General features: G+C 34.4%; 3 protein-coding genes across 4 annotated transcripts; 1 reads left to right on the top strand and 2 right to left on the bottom strand.

The window, feature by feature from the left end:
* The first annotated feature begins 384 nt into the window (after positions 1–384).
* LOC136806604 (uncharacterized) lies at positions 385–2,258 on the top strand. Its single transcript, XM_067063197.1, has 3 exons — positions 385–753; positions 965–1,130; positions 1,808–2,258. The coding sequence occupies exons 1-3, from the start codon at positions 431–433 to the stop codon at positions 1,946–1,948; spliced, it is 630 nt and encodes a 209-aa protein (XP_066919298.1). The 5' UTR covers positions 385–430; the 3' UTR covers positions 1,949–2,258.
* A 384-nt stretch (positions 2,259–2,642) lies between these two features.
* On the bottom strand, positions 2,643–7,143 carry LOC136806576 (innexin inx3-like). Its single transcript, XM_067063165.1, has 6 exons — positions 6,899–7,143; positions 6,355–6,593; positions 5,808–5,983; positions 5,256–5,452; positions 4,763–4,991; positions 2,643–4,026 (listed from the first exon to the last, which is right to left on the bottom strand). Exons 1-6 carry the CDS (start codon positions 7,068–7,070, stop codon positions 3,780–3,782), a joined length of 1,260 nt encoding a protein of 419 aa, XP_066919266.1. The 5' UTR covers positions 7,071–7,143; the 3' UTR covers positions 2,643–3,779.
* A 1,793-nt stretch (positions 7,144–8,936) lies between these two features.
* Positions 8,937–21,705, bottom strand: LOC136806578 (innexin inx3-like). 2 transcript variants are annotated; one of them, XM_067063166.1, is made up of 6 exons: positions 21,476–21,705; positions 12,339–12,528; positions 11,767–12,005; positions 10,182–10,554; positions 9,593–9,821; positions 8,937–9,339 (listed from the first exon to the last, which is right to left on the bottom strand). In XM_067063166.1, the coding sequence occupies exons 2-6, from the start codon at positions 12,508–12,510 to the stop codon at positions 9,102–9,104; spliced, it is 1,251 nt and encodes a 416-aa protein (XP_066919267.1). In that variant the 5' UTR covers positions 12,511–12,528; positions 21,476–21,705; the 3' UTR covers positions 8,937–9,101. The 2 variants fall into 2 exon arrangements, with proteins under 2 accessions (XP_066919267.1, XP_066919268.1); XM_067063167.1 differs by lacking the exons at positions 12,339–12,528; positions 21,476–21,705 and adding an exon at positions 12,589–12,978.
* Between the last annotated feature and the right edge of the window lie 840 nt (positions 21,706–22,545).

Below are 22,545 nucleotides of genomic sequence, written 5' to 3'. Positions count from 1 at the left end.
AAAAAAAAGTTATTAGGCACCCAGCTGGCACACAACGTTGCTTCAACGTTCATCTAACGTTATATGGACGTTGTGAACGTTAGATGAACGTTGAGACAACGTTGTGTTCCAGCTGGGCACGGAACAAACACCGTGTAGCAATTATAAATTAGTTCTTCATTTCTCGATTTGAAGTTTCCTCAAATATTAGAAAAGTTGATTTACAGTGTATATATTGTCATAGAAAAATCTTGACAAAAGCAAGAATTTACTAGAGCGAAGAAACCAGGTTATTTGTGTATGCCAAAACAAGAATAGAGAAAAGAAAAAAGAAATCGTTGTAATAAAAACATTAGAACCCAAGACAAACAAACAAACAGCTATAAGCCAAAAATCACAACCTATTCCTGTATTCAAGTATCAGATACACTGTAGGAGGAAAGAACTCGCTATGCTGTCTCTACAACTTCTCACCATTTTTGCTTTTGCGCAACTTGGCCTTACAGATCCATCTAACCCTGCACCTTGGCCCGTCCAGTTCACTCAAACATTCAAAGAAACCTTCTATTACCCAGTCATTGGTACCCATACAACAACAGGGACCTACTATTACGATTTCAAGAACTTACGCTACCGCGTGGACCGCGCGAACGGACGCTACGACCGTTACTGTGGATTCAACGGTGTTCGTTTTTTCGAAGACACGCCTTGTACACAGCTCACTGTAAAAGGCGAACGGTGGCTTATCTATCCAGAAAAGAAAGAATGTTGCATGTCAGTATATATACTAATAAAAAGTGAAATCAACTCTTTCAAAATTTCAAAGCTCTACCAAGAAGGATTCATTTATAGGATGGTGTCTAAGAGGTTTCAAAATATATGAGTTTTTCTGAGCAATTTTGCGGGCAAAGGGTCAAATTTAATGCTTATCCAAAATGAGGTAAAACCAATGACTCGAGATGTTTTCGATTGATTTTATTCTTAGGTGCTGCACTTCAGCTCAAGGGTGTGGGATTTTGAAACCAGATTGGACCAAAGGAGCTCTCTTCGTCAATTCTGATAATGGAATGTATAAATGGAACAAGAAAGGGTTTCAAAACAATTATTATTACGAGCGTCAATCTGATCGAAGAATGGTGCAACTAAATCAGGTAATGTTCATTAACCATGACTTTAGATAAGATGGAGTTTTTATAAGAAGATTCTTTAATAATTGGTAATTTGAAGTAATAAAAATGACGCGTTCTTTAGAAAAAGCAAAAAAATTGTTTAACGACCAACCAAATCAAATAAGTAAGAGCTTGTAAAAACTCCACCTCAACCCCATGACTTATTACTGACATACAAACACGTATAAATTTACTTACTAGCTTGAGCTATGGAGGGTGACTTTATTTTTTGAAAGATGGTCTGGGAACACTGTGTTTTAACCAGACGAGCGTTTGTCACCGATATGCTCTAGCCTGCGACCACCCAAGACCTATCCATTAGAGATTTTCAATATTTTTTGGTTTCTTTATTCTCCTAACTTGTATACACCCCTTTCCCAGACCCGGTGGGACCCCTTTCCACTGAAAAAATAGCTGAAATAACGTCTCACGTGGAAAATTATACTCCAACCTTTGTACTCGCTTTCCATCCCACTGAATTTTCTGACTTAAAAACAATGGAATTCAATCCCGAGCCATAAAAATTATGGGAATATCAATCCCCATCGAGTTTCAGTCCGTTATCTTTACCCCTACTGGCTGAAAAAATTATTCTGTGACTAAGCATGAGAAGGGGGATGTTTTTATGATAACTGAATTCACTTCAATCCATTTTAAAGGCTCCGATCGATATCCAAGATTTCAACGCTGATTCTTTCAAACCAACGGTGAATCCTTCATTGTTCGAGCTTCCATCTTACTGTCAACGAAAATCATGCTCATTCCTCTCTTCTTGCCATTTGGTCAACATTGGACGTTGATCAATGACCAATACAGCGTGTATCCGGAAAAAAGGAGCCGGCGATTTTTGTATAAAGTAATATCTTCATAATTTCTTATATTACAGTGACTTGGTCCTATGTTGAGATTTCTTATATTGGGAAAAGCTGGAGTTTTTACAACCTCTTATTTGATTTGGTTGATTTCAGAACCCCCTTTTGGATTTTGTTTTCTCATTTTTTGGACCACCCTAGATATTTTCGACCACGTTTTACTGATCAACCTGGATTTTCCACCTCATTTTACTGAGGTCATTTCACTCTAATTCGAACTTCTACTATCCGGATCTTTCTGTAAACGACTATTGGTTCTCTAAGCTGGAAAATAGTTTAAATTACCCTCTGTTATTCAATTTTTTCTCTAATTCGAAGACAATTTTTGGACCTATGAAGATCGAATTAGAGAGTCAAAACATATATAAATCATGATTCCTTTTTTTTTTCGGACAGACGCGCTGTACGTAATGTTTCTAAAGGCTTTGTAGATATCTATATTATATTTTAATCAAGAAGTTTTGAATATTTCAAGATTTTAAAATGAAATACAAGAGAATTTTCAGTTTATTGTAATCCAAAGAAAGTCAAAATTCAATTGAATAAGGACATCTTTGAAAATTGCAAGAACTCGATATTGTGAGAACAATTTGGAAAAAAGGGGAAGGAGGCTGAAAATGAATCGACAGTCCATGTTTTTTATTGTGTTTTTGGTCATAAAAAGTTTTACTATATCGAGAAAAAAACAGGATTACAGGGCTTTACAAAAGTCGGTGATGAAATCTATTATACAATGAAAAATACTTTGGTTTTCCAAAATACTACTAAAATATTACTTTTTAGCTTTCTTCTAATAAAAAACGTTACGTTAATATACTATTGTTACCCTGAGTGATGTGAGTGAAAAAAGGAGTTTTTATTCTTGTCTCAATGCCTGCTGAGTCAGCAAAATTTCGAAAATATATAATTTCGTTAACAGCGACACCAATTTTGAATTAAGACTCTTCCCATAAAAAAAGTAAGTGACCTTATTTCACTTCATATCAAAAATGTTATCCCATAAAAACTAGAATATGCAAAAAACATAAAAGTTTTAAAAACATTAAAATGACTTAAAATCGAAATTTGTAAAATTGGATGCTACCAGCCAAGTGCCATTAAAATCTTGTGGTTAATGCTACAATTCTACCATTAAAAAGTTCAGGAAAATTTCAGCAGAACTGAGCTAGAACTAGCATTGACCACCAAAATAATGACAAAATCAACGTCAGAAATAAAAACTAAAATGGAGCTTGAAGGTACTTTTTAAAACATAAAACAGAAAAATGCTTGCGAACAATTTTCTAAAATGAAAACAAAAAAATAAATGAAATTGCTTAAAAAAACGTTTTACAAGAATGTGGAAGTATCGAAAAATATGTAATTACGAAAAAATACTAGCGAAAAATGGCGTAATTACTATAGAAGGATTCTAATGAAAAATGAAAACGAAGGCGGGATTTCCTTTCAAGCTTGATAGAATATCTACAAATCGAGCCACGAAGAGAAAACCCTCAAGGTTCTCAAGGTTGTCTGATAGATTTACAAAAATAGAAAACGGATGGTGCATACTTAACCAAAAACACATCTACGAGGTTTATCTACCCACTCTAAAGGTTTCGTTGAGGAAAATTTCGAATAAGACTCAATTCTATGAATTTAGGCGAATCTTAATTTTCTAATCGTCTAAGCATTCTACATGCCCTGGTTTTGACACATCCCTTGGTATGGTTTTGAAGTATCCTTTCCACTTTTGAGGTATACTGGTTTTGAAACATACTTAATATCCACCGTCATAATCAGGTCGTTTTTGTTCATCAGGGTACCTGTCTTTGTTTGGTAAAGACGGGTAAAGTGGGGCGTCATCGCGGTTGCTGGGCGGGGCGACTTCGTGAAGGCGGTCGTTTTTCAGGTGGTCCAAGATCTCTCCGTAAAGGACGATATCGCGTTTTCGGATGAACTCTAAGTATTCCAACTCACGGAACGACAGTGTTTTGAAGATTCTCTTGGCAACTGGTCCATCAGCTCTAAATAATGAAAAACGAAATTTTTGATAAAAAGGCTCGTGAATACAGTTGACGCTCTCTTACTAATTTGATTTCCAAGGGGAATTAATTTTCATCGAAGGGAGCGTATCGTATGATAGAGCGTCGAGTTTCTTGTTTCTTATTGATGGCAACTCTCGATATTATTAAATGATGAAGCGGATCTTAGTTACATTGAATTAAAGAGCACTAACCGTATTACCAAAAGATTGCACGATAATACGACTGTATTACCAAAAGATTGCACGATAATACGACTGTATTACCAAAAGATTGCACGATAATACGACCGTATTACCAAAAGATTACACGATAATACGACCGTATTACCAAAAGATTGCACGATAATACGACCGTATTACCAAAATATTGCACGATAATACGACCGTATTACCAAAAGATTGCACGATAATACGACTGTATTACCAAAATATTGCACGATAATACGACACAGTAAAATTTGTACAATTTCTAGTGAATTTTGAGAGTAGGACAAATCATGTTGAAAATTATGTTTTAAAATTATGTTAGCGCCTCATCAATAGGTAACGAAGTAAGTTAATCGTGCTCGAAATTATGAAATTAAGTTGACTCTGTCTGAAAAAAAAATTCATCAACTTACTTAAGATTATCAAACTAAAGTCAAATAATTTCATCTATGAATTTGAATAGACAAGAGTGTACGAAAATTTGTTCTTCTGTCCGAAAAAAAACTTACTTGATACCAAAGACACCGACAATGTAGTGAATGATCAACAACAAAAGTCCGATGACGGAAACAACGATTCCAATGATAAGGGCGAACCACAAGACAACCAAAGCGTATTGGTACAAAATGTTTTGAGATAATTCACAAACGAATTTATGCTGATTGGCATACGATTCTTTGATGTCTTTAGCGGACGCGCGGACCTCGCAGTAACCGAATGGTGGGAGAAGGATGTTTCCTATTTGGAAAAGAGAGATTTGTGGTTAAGTGTCTTTATCTTTAATGTAGGTTGTTGTGTATGAAAAAGGATTCTCTGAGGCGAGTCAAAGGTGGGTTATATCCTGGTTATATACGGGAGAACTTTTGGGAAACATGAAACCGATTTGGGATATGTAAACAAAACTATTAGGGTGATTTCTAACCTCATATGTTTTGAAGAGTAAGGAAAGCCGGGGAATAATTATCGGGAAATATGAAACCGATTCGGATTAAGTGAACAAACCTGGTTTAGGGTGATCTCTCATTCCCATATAATCATATTGGATGGTGTTTTGAAGGCCGGTCCATTCGATCCATTTGTTTCCGTATCCGATGAATTCTCCATTCAACAATCGATTTAATCCGGTAAGTGTGACCACGTTAGCAACCAAATATAAAACTTTGACCAAGATGTTTCCAAGAATGCGACCTGCATTGTTTCTGTTGGAGATTGAAAATAACAGCTGGTCAAATAAGTGCAAATACATGTCTTAATTACAGTGGACTTTCGCTATTTCGAACTTCGAATATAGGAATATCTATAATACTCAAACCGACTCCAAGAAACAAACCAAGGAGAAGCTTTACTTTGAATCTCCTTGAAATCCTATCAAGTAAAAAAAAGTCGTTATCTATCCTCCAGCGATTGCCAAGTGAGAAATTTAGAATTAAGTAAATGAGTGAGTTTGCAACCGCAGTCAAGGGAAACCCATTCTTTAGCTACGTGCCCGAAAGTAGGGGAGGAAGCTACTCCTATAGAATTGAGAATTACGTCCGGTAAAACATTTTTATATACCTGTTAGGGTTAGTCTTTTGACTGAAGTAATGTTTGGCGATTTTTTCAGCGTCTTTTTCGTCGCTTTTCACATTATCTTTCAATGAGATGAGATCGTTGTTGACAGCACGGAACAAGAGGTATGGGGCATAGAAAATGATGGCCAAAGCAGCGATCAGGAAGGGAAAGTATTGGTACTGAAAAGAAAGGATAGTAGAGGATTACATAATGTTTTGGATATTCATGATGTACATCATTGCAATGTCTTCAACGGACCCAACAGCTGATTGGTTGAAAATGACATTTTGACTAACTTTACGTCACTTACAACCAATCAGCTATTGGGTCCCTGATATAATGTCAGAAGACATTGCAATGGAGTCACACTGGGAGCAAAAATTTGTTCGAGTTATGGAGTAAGGTTTATAAGGCATTGTAAACTGAAAGAACAAGCAAACTTGCTCGAGTTAGGGAGACATCAGAGTTATGATGGTTCAATCGTAATAAAATTTCAAGTGTAGTCTGTTCATCAAGAAAAGACGGAAAGAGGACTGGTGACGAGGCTTACTTGGAGGAAATAAGTCTTTTCCATTGGGGTACACCCTTCCTTAACTTTCTTTGACAATCTTGGTTCCAGTGGGCATAACTCTTTGTTTGGTGTATCATGAAGAATACCATCAAGATCGATATCTTTGGGTATACCAAAATAAGCCACTTCATCAACACGTGCTCTCAATTCTTTATAGATGTATACCCCCTGAATCCAACATGTTGAGGAGACAAAACCCCCGTCAATTCCGTGAGCACCTGAAAAATATTATTTATAAAGCTATTTTAATGATGAAACTCGACTTGAGTAAATCGGGAAACTAAAGATTAATGATCGAAACTGAATAATTCGAGAAAAATCTAAAACACTACTTTCTATTGATATTATTATACTGCGAAAATTTGTTCTGCGAGCCAATAAAGGAAACAGGGCTGAAACTGGGATTAAAGGTTTCAAAATTGGACGAAATTTGATCAGGACACAATATGGTAGCCATAAATTACTATCCAGGAATTCACTTTCAAAATTCGGGGAAACTTGGATAAAAAATCGGGATTCATACCTGGAATAATGCACGAGATTGAATCGGAATACCACGAGATTCCCATGACAACGCAACAAACCAACATTAATTTCACCATAAAGATACGGTTATATTGGTCCGAATGTGAATCGTGTCGGGATTTTATGGAGATGCTAAGCATCCCCTTGAGATCCGTTGCTACCATCGCCATCTTGAATTTATTGTTTTGATGACGTCACCAGTATTGTTAATTTTGTTATTATTTTATTTTGTTTGTTTGCTCTCTGAAAAATATAATGAGAAGAAATGGTTGAATAGTCTGTCCGAAAGAAATGCAACATGTCCGATAGATAATACAAAGGTAATTTTATTTTAGAAACCTTAAATCTACACCTCTAATTTTGAATGTCACACACAAAAATGCTTAAAAACATGCCAGGAAGCTTGTAAAGTTACTAATTTTCTGAGCATTACTAAGCTCCCTCTATTTACCAAGTAGAAGAAGCACGCAAGAAAGCTGCCTGGGAAAGATTGACATTTATTTCCAAAATATTTCAACCAAGAAACATCAAATCTAATTTGTGCAAACCTTCTCAAGGTAAGTCATCCTTGAAGATAAAAGAAAAATCTGGATGTCAACCTTCTAAAGGTATTAGTACTTTTAATCCAGTCAGCAATTGTTAGAACGAGAAAAAGAATCTAGATAAAACCAGGCATTAGGTGAATAAATGTATTCTTTTGATGCGGTTTCCTACTTAATGTGATTTTGTCTCAGTAGGGTTTTACACCAAAAAGACAGTTTGCCCAGTGATGCTGCGGAGCTTATTATTACCGACTTCTACTCAGCTCCCAAGTCAGAAGTCACTCTTCTTAATCCTCGCCTCCAAAAAAACGCCCGCCCTCGAAAAAAACAAACAACCACACCCCTTTTTTATCGACACTTGCCAAAATATATTTTTCAAATAAACTTCTGTGAAGAAATATACATAAATTATCGTAAAACTTGATGTAATTTTTGTAGGAAAATTTTTGAAAATGTTTTACAATTAAAATTTTTATGTTAGAGTTGGTCGTATAAGAAAATAATACGAATTTTTTAGAAATTGTTGAAAAAGTTTAAGGAACTAGGTAGTATAGTCTATAAACTAGAAAGATTTGAAGCGACCGAGTTGCCGATAAATCGAGTTGAAAAATATACCAATTACGGGTTCGAGTTATACACTCGGTCACCTCGAATCCGTCAATAATACTTCCCTCTTACAAACATATGAAAAAAGTATGATAAAAAGTTTTTTACAATATAGTTGGAATGCGATTTAAAGAAAAAGCGTTATTATTAAAGTCATTTAATTAAATTGGAACAAAAGTTATACGAAAACCCTAAACAAATTCAGGCAAAAGTAAACAACAAAATGCTCAAGAATTCGAATATTCTAGTTCAAGCATTACTTCTAAAGCCTGGCTTACACGATAGTACTTTCTGAGAACAAGCTCTCAAAGTACATAGTGGTAGATGAATTAGTGAGCATTATACGCCGTTGACAATAAAAAGGAACATGATGTCAAAAACAAACAAAAAATGGCGTCTCCATAAAATAAAAAACATAAAATACACTCACAAACAAACACACACACAAAATAATCTGATAAAGGAAATCTATGGTGGAGAGAGCTGGGGAATTCCTTATAAGGATTTCGAATAACTTTTAGGGATCTCCACCATAGATCAATCTTTGGAACTATTTGAAAAAAGTAAATCTATCTACAAAGTTAAAATAAAAATTATTTCATTTCAAAAAATACTTCACTACTCCCTTCGCTTCGTGGGTGGCTTTTGGGCGTGAAACGCCATTGACGCCCTATAGCCATAAATTTCACTACTGTTCATACAAAAAGTTTACTTCTTAAAAATATCGCTTTTTATCTTCGAATTTCTAGAAAAATAACTTACAAAACATACTAAAGTGCATGTTATAGAAAGTGAAGTGCATGCGAGGGAGAGCGAAAAAACTATGTTCTCCCACACAGTGTATAAGAACTTTTCATACTGAATTAGCCGATGGTGCTCTCGCTTAACTAGCCTCTATACCCAAATCATGAATAATAATAAATCCTCATTTTAAAAAAACACATCCATGGTGGTGAAAGAAGCTGGACCTCACAATGTTTCAAGTTTAAAAACAATCTCAAGCAACCGGACTAAAATGATTACTTAGACTGTGTTCCCGTCTTCTCTTCCTCTTTACAATTGGTATCCAGGCTTGTCTGAATATTGTCCTTTGGTTGGGTACAATGGAATGTCATCTCCATTTCTGGGTGGGTACTCCTCCCTTGGTGCGTGTGGACCAAGTTTGATGTCCTTCAGTTTGTCAAGTACTTCCCCGTAGAGAGCAATATCTCGCTTACGGATGAACTCCAAGTATTCCAACTCCCTGAAGGAGAGCATTTTGAAGATCTTCTTTCCGGTTGGTCCTTGTGCTCTGTAAATAGAAAAAGAGAATGGTTAGTTATAAACAAAATGCTGAAAATTTGAAAAGCTGAAAAGCTGTTCTATGTTGTTGATATCCAGCTAGCACACGGCGTCATTTTAACGTTATATGGGCGTTACGAGCGTGTCAGCTGGGTTACGTTACGTTTTCTAGAGGGATACATAAGGAAATTTGACGCAAATTCATAACTTGTATTCGAAATCTAAGCATGAAAAAGAATAATTTGAAAGAAAATAAAACATACTTGAATCCGAAGATACCGATAGCATAATGGATGAACAAGACAAGAACTCCAACACACGATACAACAATTCCAATGATAAGGGCGAACCACAAGACAACAAGGGCGTATTGGTATAACACGTTTTGTGATAACTCACATACGAATTTATGTTTGTTGGCGTATGATTCTTTGATGTCTTTGGCGGAGGCGTGGACCTCACAGTAACCGAATGGTGGGAGGAGCTCGTTTCCTGTGGGAAAAGAAATTAATATTTGTTTGTTCAAAGGAGTCACATGCAAGGTATATCGACTGGTAGTTTTAAGAATCTAGGACTGTATTTGTAAAAGGCTTGAGTGTAACAATCCCGAGGTATTAGACTATCATTCTATAGAATGAAGCAATTATTTCCGCGCCGGCGAAAGACCGTTTAACGGCGTCCTTTTTGAGCCAGAAAATTGACGCTGAGAAATCCGGGGAGTATTGAAAAACCGATTCAGAATTAACATAAAGTTTAAAACAAGTTTAGGGTGATGTCATACGTTGAACAGTGAGGAGAACCGGGGAATAATTATCGGGAAATATGAAACCGATTCGGATTAAGTAAACAAACCTGGTTTGGGGTGGTCTCTCATTCCCATATAATCGTATTGAACAGCATTATCGAGTGACGACCATTGAATCCATTTATTACCGTATCCAATGTACTCTCCGTTCAGTAGGCGATCAAGCCCTAAGAAACAAACCAGGTTGGCCACTAAATAAAGAATCTTAATCAAAATATTGAATACGATTCGTAGCATATTGTTACGTTGTGGATTGGTGGTTTTTGAGAAATAATGCTTTGCGATATTTTCAGCATCTGCTTCTCCTTCTTTGATGTTGTTCTTGAGAGAGATGAGGTCGGCATTTGCGGTGCGGAAGAAAATGTAGGGTACGTAGAACAAGATAGCGAATGATGCGACCAAGAAGGGGAAATATTGATACTGAAAGAAAAGAGAATGAGAGTTTGGGTTATGGGAAGTTTATCTCTGAATTTGAAACACAGATATTGTGTCAACTCTTTATTATAGTATGTAACGCTCTATTAGCTTATCAAGCACTTTATGAGGAGAAGATAAAAACTCTCTACAACTATTGGAAGTTTATCGTCGCTTAGATCACGATTTTCTTTTCGATATTCTGAGAGATTCTTTATTCACCATTGGGCAAGGTGAAGGATATCTTCTCAACTATTTGAAAGTTTCAAGTATTTCAGATTAAATTCTCTCTATTTCATACATTTGATACTAGACTCAAAGTCATTATTTTATTTTAGTGGAATAATTTTGCTTTTACATGAGAAAGAAACATGTACTGATTACGATTTTAATGTTTTTTAAGGACGAAACTTCAATTTACCGGAAAACGCGAGAAAAAGGAAATTCAACTTTGACAAGATATCGGAGTAAGGTCCAAATGTTTTCAACACCACAGTAAGGGAAATGAAATTTGATTTCAACTTTGGTATCATGATTTTAAAATGATGATTTAAAGAGAGCCATATTTAGTCTATGACATTTTCTCCTGCATCAAAAGAAAGAGGAAAATAGACAAAAAAGGTATTTTCTATAACAACACCACACCGGAATTTGTCTTAATTGCTCATCAGCAATTATAAACTTGAAGTATGTTTTGCTTTTGTAATACACGTTTTTTTATAAGAACAAATTATATAAGAACATAAGGCTTTGATTGCCAAAATGTTAAAAAAGCATGTTAAGGAAGTTTCAAGGCTTCGCGAACTCTAAAACACCCGATTTCTTAGAAAAGCGGACAAAAATACTCACAAAAAGGAGAAAATAAGCACAAGCTAATAAAATTTTCAGGCTTAAATCTCAAAAAGTTAAGAGCATCCGAAGCTGTCCGAAGGCTTCAAAATTTTTGGATGTTCTTATAAAAAAAACTTGTATGTTTTGATCTATAGCTTCTGTGGTAGATGGCAGTCAAATTACGCCGAAGATAAAAATATTTTACAGACTAGATAAAGATAGAAAGAAATGTCTTCTGTTTTTAAATGAAGACAGCGTCTAAAATTTGCTATTTTTTAGGAATTTCCAAAAGAATATTTTAAAACACTTTGTTCTAGAATCCAAATAAAACTAAAATAAAAGTAAAAGGCGTGCTTTTGTCGAAGTCATTCTAGACTAGTAACTTACCTGTAAGAAAAAAGTCTTGTGCATGTGAGTACAATGTTCGCTAGGTTTCTTGTCTAGTTTTGGATGCATTGGACATAGTTCTTTATTTTCTGTATTCGTCAAATATCCATCCAATGTAATATCCTTTGGGATTCCATAATAAGCCACCTCATCAATTCTGTCTTTCAATTCTTTGTATACATATACCCCCTGAATCCAACAGGTTTGCGAGACAAATCCTCCACTGATACCGTGAGCCTCTAAAGAACAAAGACGGGGGTTAGTGAATTGGGATTATTTGTAGTAAAGGGATTTGTTACATACCTATATCGTTTGCAATGTTAGTTTGATGAATTTTGAAACCTACACCCCTGTCTCAATAACAAAATTTAGTAAAGACATGAAATTCAAATGTTCTTAGCCTTATCCCAAATGTGTTTGTTACAATAGGCTAGCCAATATTAGAATAATCTCCCCAAGATATTAGTCATTAGTCAGAGTGAGAAGGGGAAAAACCAACAAACACATTAGAAAAACATTTAACATCGTGTGTGACCATTGTTCTCAACATGTTCATGAATGGTCAACCTTACCAGGAATAATACAGTTGATAGAATCCCCATACCAACTCAATCCCATAACAATGGTTGTCACCATAAGAAGTTTGACCATGAAAATACGATTATATTGATCAAGGTATCCATCGTGTCTCGATTTGATGTTCAATGTAAGCAGACCCTTAAGGTCTGTCGCCACAAAAGACATGGTGATGCTTCTTCAAGACTATAGATAAACAAAATTTTGGAATAGGAGAATAAATGGATTATTCGTGGTTGCACTTACCTGGAATAATACAGGAGATCGAATCAGAATACCATGAAATACCCATAACCAGGGATGTGACCAGTAAAATTTTCACCATGAAAATACGATTGTATTGATCAGTATGTGAATCGTGTCGAGATTTTATGGTGATGCTAAGCATCCCCTTTATATCAGATGCTACTAACGCCATCTTGGATTCTTAAGGTTCCGTCCACACCAGAAAAATAATTGTGTAATTGTGCGATTCTTCCAAAGTGATATTGTTCAATTTATTAATAAGTGCCCCAAACGAAATTTGGGTAATATTTTATTTTATGTGCCTTTAATAATAAATTACAAATTCAGGTTTAAGTCAATTCAAGTAACGACAAATCCAATTTTTTTCTTAATGAACTTTGTCTCTCATGAGAATTATATACCGAGTAGAAAAGTTCGTTAATTACTAACTTAACGACCGTTCTATTGTTTAGACTGGTAATTAAGACAAAGGGAACAATAGACTAACTTCCTAATACCATAATGAACTCCTTTTGTATGCGAAGGATTATAAATTAATGAAATGCTTTTGTGAAATTTCGTCAGTATTAAATCACAATTAGTAAATGCCTTTTCAATGAAGTAATTGCTTTAGTTTATAAGAACATTGTTAAAAGTAAGAATATAACATAAAAATCAGTCAGAATATAGCTGGAAATAGCAAAATTTATCGATTGGGTCAAAAATTGTGAGCCTTTCAATAATAGAATTTAAAGTCCTCAACAACTATGTTCAATAATGAAAAAAGGGCTTCAAAACCCACTCCAATAAATTTTGACTCTTGCTACAGTCATTCGAAGTAATTTGAATTGAGTGCTCTAATTTAGAGACCGTTTCTTATAAAAACTGAGATTCACGTAATTAAAAAATTGCGATACACTTTAGTATTAATGAAAGAAAATTGCTTTTTCATTCAATATCATTCAGACCGAATTTCTTCAGTATACATATTTCACGTAGCAATTATTCAATCAAGAAAATTACAAATTTAAATTACAAACACAAAGAAATACAGGATATAACTAAAGAGTCAAACATTCGTTGAAATAAAAATTCTTCAAAATTTCATAGTAAAGCGTATTGAACAAAACTTAAAACGGTTATATCAAAGAATCGAATATTAATATAGTCGAACGTGCGCAACGCACTGGGCTCAACTTCAGTGGCTTCAAATCATTCATAGGCCCAATTGTAGACCCCCAGATATTCACCCAATGAACAAGTATGCCAAATTTCAACCAAATCCGATCATTTTGGAGGCCTGTAGACTGCTCCAAAGCTTTAGCCTCGTTTTGGCAAAAAACTCATTCCCAGTCCCCAAAAATCAAAATTTTTGAAAAATGCAAAAAGCGCCCCCAGATAATCACCCAAGGAACAAGTGTGCCAAATTTCAGCCAAATCGAACAATTTTATAAGTCTCCAGGCTGCCCCAAAGTTTTGGGACATACACACAGACACACACACACAGACACACATTCTCAGATTCTAACTCAACTGAAGTTGAGAACAACACGAATACCACATTCACCTCCGAAAAAAAAACATCTTGAAGACAAAACAAAACCTTTCTATCAAATTATCATTTTCTCCATTACGAACACTGATTTTCCCTTGATAACCACTATTGTTTACCTGAAGTGCTCCTGTCATCCCAAGTCTCTACGTAGGAGCGCAAAATAGACCATTAAAGGAATAACTATTCGCTCAAATACCCTCCTCCTGAAAGACCTCTCAAGAATTTTGATGGTGTCATGCTTTATTTACTTAAGTGACGAAGATAATGATCTCAAATTTCATAAAACGTCATTTTCTTTGCTTTTGTTGAAAATCCCATGTTGATTAAGAGTAAGCAAAAAAGTGTCACATAGACTTCTGGTGATTCCTAAGGGAATTATTTTTGCGCATTTCTTGGTATTTTCCGTATGGGAGAATCAAAAAAATACATTCTTCACATGGCATAACTGTTCATACCCAAGTCTAAAGGCGGAAGCGGGGAGACTTTTGAGCAAATTAGATTTTATTGAGCCTTCAGTCTCCCCATTTCTACGGTCATTCAGCCGGGCCTGAAGAATCTTGAATTTAAAGAGATAATGTTTGTACAAAAAATGCCATCACAAGTTGAGTCATTAATGGCGTTGAGGTTACGACGTCATTGAATTCATTACGAGATTATTACGCCATGATGACGTAATCATATTTGTTTACTGCTTTACTTTCCTCAAGACTGAGACACTAAAATTTATAAGAACCAGAAATTATGGCTGAGGTTAGGCTGTTTAAAAAGATTGTTTAGAACATGCTCTTACTACATAATTATGGTTACTTTTCTGATTAAATGCTTACTTAGACTGAGCTCAATGTAAGAGCCGTTTTCTTAATAAGAATCTCCAATCTTTTTCTCGAGAAAAAACAGTAATCGAATCGAAATCATTTACAATAACCAGATACCAGTACAAAGTACACCTTCAAGCGAATTTCAATCAAATCGCTAAAAAGTTCACCAAAGAAACCAAAACCCCATCAATAGACCTTATCGGAGTTTTTGATTTTTCTAAAAAAGCGATGCATTGTGTGCTTGTATCGAGTGTATTACAATAGAAATCTCTTAGGAATTCCTCGAGGGAATTCTATTTTAATACACTCGAAACAATCCCACAATGCATCGCTTTTTTATAAAAATGAAAAACTCCGATAAGGTCAATTATCCACCTTCTCAAGGTCGATTACGACAAGACAAATCATGAAAATTAGATATCAATTACAATTAAAAACTTTATTCCGACCCAATATCCGTTTAAAAACAGAACACTGAACATTAGCGGCCACATTTTCGCAGGAAGCTGTCAAACCCCTTCAAATTCTCTCAAAAATATTAGCCTAAAATTTGTTTGATGAAAGTTTGTTTTGATAAGCCTAGACGTGACTTCTCTAACGGTCCACTATATTCTACTAAACACAATGTTTTGACTGTCTGACTTGAAAGATCAAAGTAACTAGCGATTAGAAATTATTAAAAAGCGTTTTGGGGTCGAAACTTTGAAGAAGTAAAATATATAACAATAATCTTACACTCCAGATACCATTTGGTTTATTCATCCAAGCAATTTAAAACAAACGAAACAATATTCCAATCTGGACTAAGATCTACCTAAATTAAATCATAGTGTGATATTCAAGTAAAACGTAAAACTTTGAATAATCAGCAATAACGAACGATCAAAATATGAGTCGAGAAAAATTGTGGTCTATCTATAGTAAGCCATTAAAATGATTTATAAAGACGTTGAAATTGTATCAAATGCATTCTTTGAAGTCGTATGAATTGTAATCTTGGAAAATTTCAAAACAATATTCGGTTAACGAAGTCTTGTGGTTGGTAAATCGGCAAATAATGTCTATGTAACGAGGATTTTAAGTTATTTTTAAATTGTGTTTAAACTGTTGGCTTTTAACCAATAATAAACCAAGCTTTCATTTCTCATCGAGTTACCCATACTAGACCCAGACCACAACTGTGCGAACGACTTAATGACAGACCATAAGCCGTTCTCTTAGGCGTTTTATGGTTGGCGTAGGACGTAGCATCAAAAAATCTGACTTTTCCAGTGTTAGAACCTAAAGAAGGCACAATTTTTAGGGACATTTATCATTTTAATAGAATAATCTTTAGATTTTCTAGTATAATCTCGATTCGGCATCAGGACAAAGGCGATTATCAAATTAAATAAAAGCAATTATACCTCTAGACACATCATGAGATGAATTGAGATTTATAAATCCCCCAAAGTTATAGATAAATCTTTATAAAGAACCGTTATACGAGATTAAGAAATTGATTCTCAAAATTCAAATTCTAAAAGGACCGATTTTGATTGGAGCACACAAATCGTTGTAAATAATTGCTTTCCTTATCTACTGCATTGAAAGTTTACAGCGTATTTATATCGAGTTCCTTGGCTTTAATTAGAGAACTTTATCCAACTTCTTTGGCTCAGAATGGCTTGTATTAAATATTTAGAAGAAAAAGAAAACGCGGCCAATATAGCTTTTCATTGTCAGTTTGCCAGGAAGCACGTTTTAAACGTTCAAATCGCACGCGGAAGAATGGAAAAACCACGCATAGAAAAGTATTCTTTGTTCTATAAGAACGTCAACAATTTCTTCAGATGATTTTAACGTTACAATCCCTGCCGATGCAGCGCTCATCTAGACCAACTAGGATATCTTATTTTCAGCATTTTATGAGTATTATTATGAGTAATATTCTGGAGTTCGGCAGTGAGATCTGTTCTCAAAATCTTGTTCAGGAACCCCCAAATCTCCATGATATTGAGGCTCCAAGCTTCAATACAGAGATAAAAGCGTCCGGTTATAGAACAAAGTGAGGATAAAGATTGAGCGTTAGAGGTTTTTAGCCCCCATAATTTCTACAAAAAGGTTTTTTCTTACGATCATACAATTCAATCAAAAAAAGAGCACCCGAAAATTAAGATTTACCGATAAAATACAAACAAAACAGACAAAGAAATAGGGTAAAGTTGATCCCTAACTGCATTAGCACTGACTTAATATTAATTTAATGAAAATCCATTTAATATAGACATTTTGTTTGATTGTTAAGGGTAAAGTAAATTTGATCGAGCTTGACACCCAGATTGCGAAATTCATTTATTGAACGTCTGTTAGAGAAGGGTATCGTGTTCCCCAGACACTCAATTTTGAGAAGTAGGTATCTAGTAGCTTTAAATGAATTTTGAAAGGATTAAATTTCTAACGAACTAAATGATTCATAAATTAACTTTAGGAAAGCTGAGATAAAACTACAAAATCGAGCGGCATGCAACGTTTACTAGCTCCTTTCAGTCCTTTACTCAAAGTATTTTCAGACTTATCAATTTAGGGAATTTAAGGACCTAATTGTGACCAAGATAGGTAAAAAAGTTGATAAAAATTTAAAAATAAAATAAATTTTAATAATGTGTGGGAACTAGGTTCGACATTACATGATTTGTGATCTGTTGAAATCAGTATATAAAGTGACAACAGATTTTTTTGAGGATTTCTAAAGAGATAAGATCTAAAACTAAATTCCGAAATCGTCTGCAGTTTCAGACGTTGCATGATAGAAGATCGTTAATAAATTTACGAGAGGAGTGGCCTCACTTCCCGAGTGAATAATCCATAAATTATGTAACGAATAAAAAAGACCACGGCACGCGAATTAGAGAGGATTGACTGTAAGATTTGATCGATTTAAGTAGGTTTTGCGTTACGCCTCTTTTCAATTTTTAACGAAATCTTTATCAGATCATGAATATGATAGTATTTTAGTTCAGTTTAGTATGATACGGTGAGTAAATCAAGAATCATTTTTTTTACCACATTATTGGCAAATGTGCTAATCTACTAATGACCTTATAGAAAGAAAAATCCCCAATCAGAGGATGTCTTCTTCGACTGTATTCATAAAAAGTTGGCCCTGAGAATACTACTCAAATTGGACCCAATGGGTATCAAATAAAGCGGTATTCGTTACATTACCGAATTGTTTTCAGTTATAGCGCGGCAGTAAAACAAAAATTTTTACGAATTTTGGCAGTTTATTTTTTCAGCTCTATAACAATAATACTCGGTACGGGGATAGTTCAAAAATGAAACAGCCAGCTTGTCATAGAATAATAGAAATGCAGAACCCTACAGTGTACTAGTCATAACTAAACACATAAAAACTAACAGAGACAACAGAGTAAAAATAAGTGAGCGTGGTGTGCATCAAAAGAAAAGACATTCTAAAGAACACAGTATGGGGAAAAGGAGATTTCCAACACAGAAAATTAAAAAGATGATAGAAGTGAGCATACATAATAGACTGGGCGAGGTACAAAAACTCGATATCCCTAACAATATAAAATGCTGAGGTAACTTTTTATGCGGTCTCGATTATTCCAGACAACATTAAGAGAGTTTTCTATACAAACAGTTTGACAGTGATTATGTCTGTGAAAATATTGTATGCTAGGTGGGTGGTGGTGGCAGTTCTGGTGTGAATACGCCTTTTGTTTTTCCACACTTTCAAGCTGTTTGAACAATGAATGAAAAGAATACACCATGAAAACGGAAGAATAGCAACACTTTTATAAGAATATCTTTAGTAGAAAATGTCCTGCTCCAATCGTTTTCATGCGCCTTCTAAAAAGTGCAATAATTCTTATTAAAAGTTTGAAAAATAAACCTACTCATGGGGTGGGTGCACAATTTTGTATGAGAATGAATGTCAAGAGGCATTTTGAGGGAATTGAAATGGAGACTGAAAGCGCTCGCATGCTGTTGTCACAGTTGCTTTGCATTGAATATTACTGGTTCATAAAGGGTGTAAAAGGGGAGGAACATGATGAACCGTCATACACGTTTTTTATAAGAACAAACTATATAAGAACATAAGGCTTCGATGGCCAAAATGTTAAGAACAGGTTTAGAACATTTTAAGGCTTCGCGGACTCGAAAACAGCTAATTTCCTAAGAAAATGGACAAAAATACATAAAAAGTGAGGAAAATAAGAATATGTTAAGTACATTTTTAGGCTTAAAACTCAAAAAGTTATGAACATCCGAAGGCTTCAAAATTTTGGGAAGTTCTTATAAAAAACCATGCATTGTTGTTAACCCATATTGAGATTTTCAAAGACGTGTTATGAATGGTCTCAATTTGGATTAAAATGAGGATACATTATTCTAATTTGTAAAGCTTTTGGCTTGAATGAAAAGTCCAATTTCACATGTCTATGCTATGTAGATTCATTAGTGAGGATTTCTAAAGGATGCAATATCATTATTTGACAAAGAGGTGAAGTCCAAAACAAACATTTTATAAGATGTTAAACGATTTTGGTTAGATTGAGTGGATTATGCTTTATCCAACCTTATCCTAAGATAAAGCTACCACAACAATAAACAATATCAAAGGACACCCATTTCTTTAAGAAACATTTTTTGCTTTTTTGGAAACTGGGATCGTATCAAGGGGTAAATTTCACAACTTTCATGTTTACGATGTATGTAAGATAAACAAAATTTAAGAAAGTGGCACTTGTCGGAAGGAAATTTTTTTGTTTTCCTTTCGAGAAATTCTACAAGTGCCCTATAGTATGATACAGACAGACTGTCAATCTTTTATCAAGTGTGTCATTGAAAAATTACTATTGTTCGATTACAGTATAAATCGATCTACCGACTGCCTGGTAAAAAGATTTTTGCTGAGTCCGCATTTACCGGAAAACCTTTAGAATAAATTGTGTAATATTTTGAGATACTGCATTACGATAAGGAATCTTAAACGATCAATTCGAAGGGACGAGATGGAGTTTTTACAAGCTCTTATTTGATTTTGTTGGTCATTAACCAGTAATAAAACAATTTGTTACTTTTTATAAAGAACGCGTCCTTTTTATTACTTCAAATGACCAATTATTAAAGTATCTTATAAAAACTCCATCTCATCTGAATTCAAAACAGGTCTTCAAACAACTGGTTATTGATTTATGATGATTGTTCTAAATATGGGGAAACTGGACACGAATTGGTTTTTAATTTAATATATAATGGAGTGTATCAAATTAAATTTATATTTTATGAAAATTTTCAAACCGACAGTCAATTCTTTTGGAGCATGTGGTTTGGATTTTCCTCAGATAAAAATATCCGGTTATTTTCAAGTTATAAACAGGTTTTATTTCTGTAACCACAACTTTAAAGATGGATGAAAAGATGATGACAGCACGTAATTTGTCTACCATTTTTGTGTTAAAATCAAGTAAAGTCATGTCTAGTGTAAATTGATGTTCCTGAACATCAATTTAGTAATTAAAGTTTAAAAACAGCTAACATCTAACATCGTTAGATAAAGACTAGCCGTCACCTGGCGTCGCACCCACCGAGGAGTAGATAAGCTGAACGCATAAGCCCTTTGGATGGTGGGGAGGGTAAAAAGATCTGATTTGTAAGCCCAAAGAACGAAAAATTACCACAAAGGCAAAAGAAAATCAGAAAAACTATATGGACAACGCATCTGGGAAAAAAAATCAAAAAGGTTCAAACTTGATTATACTCTAGAATTATATGGCTTTAATAGAATCGAAATGAATAAAATTACAGACAGTTTCTTTGCGAAAATCAACAGCTTAAAATGGAGGACAGGTTTGACTTTCTCAAACTTATTGAAATACTATGAATCCAAATAAAGTTTAGAATCAAAATCAGATTAAACGATTTCTTTTAAATCTTAACCACTTCAAAAATTTACTTTACCAGAAAATCGACCACTTATTTACCAAATACAGGAATCGCACAACGTTCAAATGTTTTGAAGATTCAATACCAGAAATCCAAAAATTATAAATACGATTAAAAAATCACCAGGCTTTTACCGTTTAAAAAGCAGTCAAAACTTTTAAACAATACACCCTTAGCCGATCCTTATTGGATTAAACTACAAACTGTTTTTAAGTAAACTTACGAGAAAAAAGTTAGTGCATTTTGATTGGTCTATATAAAATTTTTCTGCAACAAACCTTAATCCTTTAGAATTCATTTTATAAAAAAACGAATGTTTAAATAATTTTAGAATTTCAAAATATCTTAAATTTTACAACTTAGGTTTTGAAGGTGGTGTTACATTTTTATCAAAATTTTAAAGGTAATTTTTTTAAATCAAAGTATGCCTACAAAAGGTGCGAGAAGAATCCGGAAATCGGTACTTAAAAAACAGACATTTCCTCAACAAAAGGGTTTAAAACGCATGTGTTGGGTTTTCACCTAACGTACACTTCTTAAAATTGTGTTCCCAGAAAAAATATAACAAATGATCACTTACGTAGTCGGTGAAATTGCCGGATTCTTTAAAAAGTGACTTCGATCAGATCAGATAGATAGAAAATAAAAATGCGATTCAAATCAAAATCTTTTTGACAGAGCCTTTATAATGTTATTACGTTTGACAAATCTCTGCTGACTATATGCAATAAAAGATCCTCAATTCAATAAAAATAACCCCTGTAAAATCGATTTGTCAAGCCGAGAAATAATATAAAAAGACTTTTATCAGTTCTATTCAATCTATGATTCAAACTTTTTTAATGGAATTCATTTGAAAGATCACGTGATAACGAATCTGACCAATCAGAGAGAAGGTAAACAAAAGGATGAAAGGAGAACCGTTAATGTAAGGATGACATTGTAGTGTCAATTTACATTGATTGGTGACTCTCGCCCACAGATCCCAGGGCTCGAAATAACGATATTTAGGTGGTCGGACACACTGTCCGATCAAAAATTGATTTGGGTCGGACATGTCCTAAGGCTTTTAAAGTAAAATGGGTCGGACATGTCCGATTGATTTTTATGTGGGGTATACTTCAAGTCTAATACAAGCTTCTGATAGAATTTTACATTGATCACGAAGAAGCTAAACAAATGTCAATTAATGGTCAGAAGCCCATGCTTTTTACTTGAAGCATGCTTTCATTTGTTGAGAAAAAGCATCACACAAAATGAATATCTAACACTAATGATCGCAACTTTGAGAGTTTTTGTGTATAAATAAAGAAGTTACTAATTCTATGTAAATTACAATTTCTTTTGGAAATTTCACAACGCATCTGACAAATTTTTCGAAGGCACCAAAAGTAATTGGGTCGGACATGATGTCCGACTAGAATCAATTTGGGTCGGACATTTCAGCAATTGGGTCGGACAATGTCCGATGTCCGACCGTTATTTCGAGCCCTGAGATCCTATTGTGTCTGATAACGATCTTTTAAGAATTGATTTGATTTTATTGATTGTAGGTTAAACGATCGTTTTATGGATGTTCATTAAACCTCGAGTTGGTGACTTTCGGAAAATGCCATCATACAGGGTGTCCCTAATAAAAGTATCGAGTTT

The sequence above is a fragment of the Clytia hemisphaerica genome, unplaced genomic scaffold (assembly GCF_902728285.1).
Source record: "Clytia hemisphaerica strain Z4C2 unplaced genomic scaffold, Clytia hemisphaerica genome assembly, whole genome shotgun sequence".
Lineage (NCBI taxonomy): Eukaryota > Metazoa > Cnidaria > Hydrozoa > Leptothecata > Clytiidae > Clytia > Clytia hemisphaerica.
This window is presented reverse-complemented; position numbering and strand designations above follow the sequence as displayed.

Coding starts and splice junctions, on each gene's coding strand:
- LOC136806578 (XM_067063166.1), bottom strand. CDS start 12,510: ATGTCTTTTGTGGCGACAGACCTTAAGGGTCTGCTTACATTGAACATC. Junction 12,006..12,338: donor TATCAACTGTATTATTCCTG/GTAAGGTTGACC, acceptor TTTGTTCTTTAG/AGGCTCACGGTATCAGTGGA. Junction 9,822..10,181: donor GAGAGACCACCCCAAACCAG/GTTTGTTTACTT, acceptor CTTTTCCCACAG/GAAACGAGCTCCTCCCACCA.
- LOC136806576 (XM_067063165.1), bottom strand. CDS start 7,070: ATGGCGATGGTAGCAACGGATCTCAAGGGGATGCTTAGCATCTCCATA. Junction 6,594..6,898: donor AATCTCGTGCATTATTCCAG/GTATGAATCCCG, acceptor AATATTTTTCAG/GTGCTCACGGAATTGACGGG. Junction 4,992..5,255: donor GAGAGATCACCCTAAACCAG/GTTTGTTCACTT, acceptor TTTTCCAAATAG/GAAACATCCTTCTCCCACCA.
- LOC136806604 (XM_067063197.1), top strand. CDS start 431: ATGCTGTCTCTACAACTTCTCACCATTTTTGCTTTTGCGCAACTTGGC. Junction 754..964: donor GAAAAGAAAGAATGTTGCAT/GTCAGTATATAT, acceptor TTTTATTCTTAG/GTGCTGCACTTCAGCTCAAG. Junction 1,131..1,807: donor GAATGGTGCAACTAAATCAG/GTAATGTTCATT, acceptor TCCATTTTAAAG/GCTCCGATCGATATCCAAGA.